Source organism: Octopus sinensis, unplaced genomic scaffold (assembly GCF_006345805.1).
Source record: "Octopus sinensis unplaced genomic scaffold, ASM634580v1 Contig06637, whole genome shotgun sequence".
NCBI lineage: Eukaryota > Metazoa > Mollusca > Cephalopoda > Octopoda > Octopodidae > Octopus > Octopus sinensis.
The window spans coordinates 1-6,240 of record NW_021829412.1 but is presented as its reverse complement, the minus strand read 5'-3'; the positions used below and the strand labels follow the sequence as shown (position 1 = coordinate 6,240).

The window sequence follows — 6,240 nt, the reverse complement described above, 5'->3', positions numbered from 1 at the left end:
GTTACTTCCAGTTCTATAACATTGCCTCCAACGGCTTCCGAAAAACTTTGTTTCTCTCTTTGTATCCTTTTGCTTTATAACTTCTCCCATCTCGGGAAAATCAAAATTTGACGTTAAGTCAAGATCCATAATAAAATGCAAGTGACTTGTCACAAGAGACAAGATAAAAATTAAATCCCCACTGAATTAAAGTTCATATATAAAAAGAAATTTTCTACCCCGAAGGGCGAAAATTACTTTGTTTCACAAGTTAATATACTCCAAAAATTGTACGTGTCAATCCAGAACAGAACGAACTAACATAACAGCTACAGCGTAAAATAATCCGACGTAATCCAAGGAAAAATCAGTAGTGTCGCTTCCGACAATCTCTGTTCAAAGGTTCTATTTACCTAGCTTCGGTGGAATACATCCACTTGTTTTCAATAATAGAAATATTAAAATTACTAAGTCTCTCTAAAAGAAACAACGGCAGCGTTCCCGAAAATATTAGTTATCGCCATACTAATATGGCATTCTTATAAAAATAAGAAAAAAGCTGACCGCTTATTAGCTCCATGAGGCCATCGCCTTAAGTTAGCTATTTGGATACACAATCTGTATCCATATAACCTTTGAACAAGGGAGGTCAGTCGCTCCACACTACTTGGCCGGCCGCTACAGACGCGTTCGGGGTATTGCCCCTTTTCAATGCAGCGTAGCCAAACCAGTAGGTGTCGCTTCCGACAATCTCTGTTCAAAGGTTCTATTTACCTAGCTTCGGTGGAATACATCCACTTGTTTTCAATAATAGAAATATTAAAATTACTAAGTCTCTCTAAAAGAAACAACGTTATATGGATACAGATTGTGTATCAAATAGCTAACTTAAGGCGATGGCCTCATGGAGCTAATAAGCGGTCAGCTTTTTTCTTATTTTTATAAGAATGCCATATTAGTATGGCGATAACTAATTTATATATAATATATATATATATATTATATATATATATATATATATTATAATATATATATATATATATATATATATTATGTATGTATGTATGTATGTATGTATGTATGTATGTATGTATGTATGTATGTATGTGAGTGTGGCTTTGTATATGTGTTGTCCCTCCACCATCGCTTGACAACCGGACGGCGTTGGTGTGTTCACATCCCCGTAACTTAGCGGTTCGGCAAAAGAGACCGATAAAATAAGTACTAGGCTTTCAAAGTCCTGGGGTCGATTTCTTCGACTGAAAAACTCTTTTAAAGAGATGCTTCAGCATGGCCGCAATCAAATGACTGTAAAATGACAAGTAAAACAACAAACCACAGCGTCTCTACACAGGAAATTGGCTCGCCTGGGGTAACAGCGGAAGACACATGCCACGGACCTGCGAAACCACGTGATAGCCAAGCGAGCTGCTTAACCACCCAGCCATGTTTAAGCATATAATGCAGTACAGAAAATATAATTAGACACAAAACACTAATTGATAGCACCGCAATTTTTCTCTTAGAACTACACATAAAAGGATAAAAAAGAAAAGAAATGAAGATAACTATGGAAGCTTTACTAATAACAAAATGCAAGCCTGAATTAAACAGATCACATGTAACAAAAATACATAATAATATAATGAAATCTACTAGGATTTACCGATATATAATTTAAATACAATAGTGAGATTTTATTGGTTATACAGTTATTCCCAAGACTCTCTGTCAATTACCGCAAAATGCGCGGACCGCACACCATTACAGCAGTTTAATTTGAATATGTATGCTTTTGCGTTTATGTATATGTATATATTTATATAGATAGATAGATAGATAAATAGATAGATAGATAGATAGATAGATAGATAGATAGATAGATAGATAGATAGATAGATAAATATTTATCTATATATACATGTACACGTATATACGCATACACATATAAATATATAAATATGTATGTGTGTGTATCTATCTATTTATCTTTTCTCTCTCTCTATCTATCTATCTATCTAACTAGCTAGCTATATACATACACACACACACACACACACACACACACACACACATATATATTAGATATATATATATATATATATATATATATAATATATATATATAATATATATTCTTTATTTGTGAATTAAGGCTCATTCAGAGACAAAAACATTCAGAGACAAAGGCTCATTCAGAGATAAAAACAAAAAATATCCAACATCCATATCAAATAGAATATGGACATTGAAAGAAGGTAGACAAAGCAACCCCCAGATATAAAATGGAAAATTATTGCTAAAGCCAAAAAATACAGAGGAATGGGTACCAGAGGTGAACTCTGTATAACTGAAAAATTAAACATTATACAATCAACAGATACCATCTTAAACATTAGGGATGAAACCTCTCCCTGCATACACAAGCAAAATTTTTCACTCAAATATTTCAAAGACCCCCTATAAATGAGGGTAAGCCTAACTGGATAGCCCCTTTCCTAAACGTGAACACACATAGCAGAAACACACAAGGTAGAAATATGCCCCAATGATGAACTACCTCAACATACAAGTAGGAGAACATCATTTCCGCAACAAAATTTAATTATGCAAAATAATGCAAACAAATAAAAACACAAAAAAAAATTTACCCAAAAGACAAACCCAAGGGAGACAAGCATCCAAAAGATGCCACTCAAGGGTAACGTCCCTTGATTTATTGATTCATTGTTTCATTTACGGCTATGAATCCCGTGAAATGGAGGCGAATACCTTTCGCCATGTGATCGGCTTGAGAAATTCTTAAGCCATTAGGATATTTTCCTACCTTTCTTAACATGAAACCAATTCACAAATAAAGAAATTATTTATCCACCAATGCGGTATTGAGCACTCATTTCATCGTTCGACATTTACCTATATATATATATAGTATATATATATAGTATGAATATATATATCTCCTTGTTTCTTTTCTGTGCATCTTTCTGTCGAAGAGCGTAGGCTCGAAACGTAAAAGACTTGTTTTATTTCTATTCCGAGCGCCATACTAATACATTATTTGTTTGTACCCCACCCGCCTTCGTCTTTTGTTTATTTTCGTAGACCTTACCTTTATATATATATATATATATATATATATATATATATATTATATTATATATATATATTCATACTCAAATAACTCAAATAAGCCACCATTTCACTTAAAATTCAACAGGCTGACGAAACTCAAGGAACGAGTAGAAGTTAACTTACTGTTGCGACTGAAAGTCGCAAATGCTTGCTGGCCATTTATATTATTGTTATTATTATTTATTAATAATAATATCTTGATTTATTTATGTATATACACTGATATACACTGATGTATATACATTGGTATTGTTTGAATTTAGCGCTGGTCCTTCAGCGATTCTGACAGACATGGCGAAGCGAGTATAAACTTAACAGTGGGACCTACTAATAAGAGAAACATCTCAAAGTTCGAAAGCACGTGATAGAGGTATATCTGTGATCCTCATTTACGACTTTGGGCCGCAATAGTAAGTAAAAATTTCACTCGTTCCTCGATTTTCGTCAGCCTGTTGAATCTTCAGTGAAATGGTGGCTTATTTGAGTATTTTTCGATTCTTATTTCTAGCAACGCCGGTACATCGTGTATTCTCAGTTATAATTAATCATTAATTATAAATTTATGAATTTGTCTTCTTGGCTTTAAGGCTTGCTGGCGACTTATATTATTGTTGCTGTTATTTATTAATTGATAATTTATACCAGTAGCTAGCATGTGTAAAAACAATGTCAGTAGACAAATATTTTTATAATATACATGAGTATATAAACATTTATACGCGGAGAGAAGACCGTTATGTGGACTACTTACATGCTAAAAACGGCAGCCAGATCCCTAGCCACGAAAAACATTCATATTTATGGCACATTGATTGTAAGCGAGCAGGACACTTGAAAGAATTAAACTCTCAGTTAATTTTATACTATGAACTTTCACCATTAATGATTAAATAAATCATTTTGTTGATTAATTAATTGATGAATTAACCATCCGTGGCTCTTTCTTGAATGACTCAAAGGCAAGCTTCTCTTTTCTCTTGAGATGTGTGATGAAGGTTTCATCAAGTACAATTTTTCGAATTTGGGGACCTATGAAGAAACCTTCTTTAATTTTAGCTTGACTCAGAGAAGGGAACTTTTCTGCATAATATGCAAATGCGGAGGATTCCGTGTCCAAGGCTTTCACAAATTGCTTAGACAAATCAAGTCTAATATGCAAAGGTGGTAAAAAAAATCTATCACTTTTCACAAGTGGTTTGTGCATGATGTTGTTTTCCTTGCTCAATTTCATCTCGGATTGGCCAATCCTTGCGTACATAATGTCCAGCTCTTGCTCTGGAATTCCATAAACACAGGAAGCAGCAAAATTTAGTATAGCCAAGCTGAAGGCGAGTAAGCATGGCCACAACTTTAAAATCTACACAAATATACCAGGTATGGTCATCATACTGTATGCTTGTTAAAATTGCTTTCAGATTTTCATATGATTCTTTCATGGTTGTGTTATAAGCTATGAGAATAGAAGGCAGAATGTTACCATTGTGTATCAGAACAACTTTGATGCTATCTTTGGATGCATCTATGAAAATTCGCCAGTTGGTTTTATCATATGGTATTTCCACTTGCGCAAATAGTTCAGTGATGTCATTACAAAAGCATGGTGAATAATGAAGCAGATCTTCTGTATGTTTTCTGTACAGTGTTATGCTCACTCCTTTCTCAAAAAGATTACGTTCTTGAAGCCTTGATGCCAGAAACTCACTTTTCTCTTTAGTTAAATAGGGATCCCTGCTCAAGTTATTTAGAGCCTCTTGAGAAAATGGTATTGGTTTATTCCCGCTTTCTGGATCATTGGGCTCCATACATTCACCACTGGAATGTTCATCAGCACTGTTGAAACTCTGCATTTCTTGATCTGGAGGTTGGAGCACAGGTAAATTTTCTAAGTGCTCTACTGGGCGCATTGCTGATTGCAAATTTGGGTAAACAATGTGTAAAGTCATGGTGACAGAAATAGCAATCATTAGAGTGATCTTTCTGCTCACGCTAAATCATTTAGCACACCAAAATTCATGTGAACATTTTTTCCTGCATACCAGGCACTCAATGTCTTCACATATGTAAGGCAACACACATGAGGAGCCCATCGCTTACCCTGTCTCCTAAGTAACAATCGAAGTATGCCTTGTAATTTTCTTGAATTGGCGTGTAATACTGCGCTTTTCTTTAGCAAAATTCAATTCCCCACAGATATAACAGAATCTGTTTGGATGATTTTTGCCCAGTCTTGCACTCATTGCAGAAAACAAATAAGATCTAAAAGATAAAAAATAACATAAAACACAAGCTTTGAATCACATTGTGGGTGTTACTAAGATTGATCTGTAGCCCTGGGTTTAAACCCTTTTTACAATGCGGTAGAGAATTTTATTTAATAATAATGACAAAAGGGTATACAGTGACAATTCTGTAGAAACCATGCCTAATTCAGCAAAAACAAGGCCAGAAATGGATTTCCCAAGTCATTTTGCACATAAAAATGTCCACAGACCTCTTGTACTTTTTTGAGTGTTGCACAGTGTTGTCAGCACTAGAAATCTGCTATGGATTATCGGCACTACGGATTATCGGCACTAAAAGTCTGGTACGGATTATCGACACTAAAAGTCTGGTACGGATTATCAGCACTAAAAGTCTGGTACGGATTATCGGCACTAAAGGCCTGGTACGGATTATGGGCACTAAAAGTCTGGTACGGATTATCGGCACTAAAAGCCTGGTACGAATTATCGGTACTAAATGTCTGGTACGGATTATCGGCGCTAAAAGTCTGATACGGATTATCGGCACTAAAAGCCTGGTACGGATTATCGGAACTAAAAGTCTGGTACGGATTATCGGCACTAAAAGCCTGGTACGAATTATCGGTACTAAATGTCTGGTACGGATTATCGGCGCTGAAAGTCTGGTACGGATTATCGGCAAAGGAGGTAACCTCCTTTGAAAGCTCCCTCCTTAAAATCTAAGAGCAAGAAATTCCCACTCGGTAACTTCTGCGCAGAATGCGGAGCGCATCAGCTAACTCTTTTATCTTTTGCTTGTTTCAGTTATTGGACTGCCGCCATACTGGAGCACTGCTTTGAAGGGTTTTTGTTAAACGAATCGACCCCATTGCTTATAATCCTGG

The 6,240-nt window shown here is 35.4% G+C and overlaps 1 protein-coding gene across 1 annotated transcript; it reads left to right on the top strand.

The window, feature by feature from the left end:
• Positions 1–5,592: 5,592 nt before the first annotated feature.
• LOC115227658 lies at positions 5,593–6,043 on the top strand (the record flags this gene model as incomplete). Its single annotated transcript, XM_029798419.1, has 1 exon — positions 5,593–6,043. A coding segment is annotated over exon 1 (451 nt), but the record flags the coding sequence as incomplete, so codon positions are not given.
• Positions 6,044–6,240: the final 197 nt, after the last annotated feature.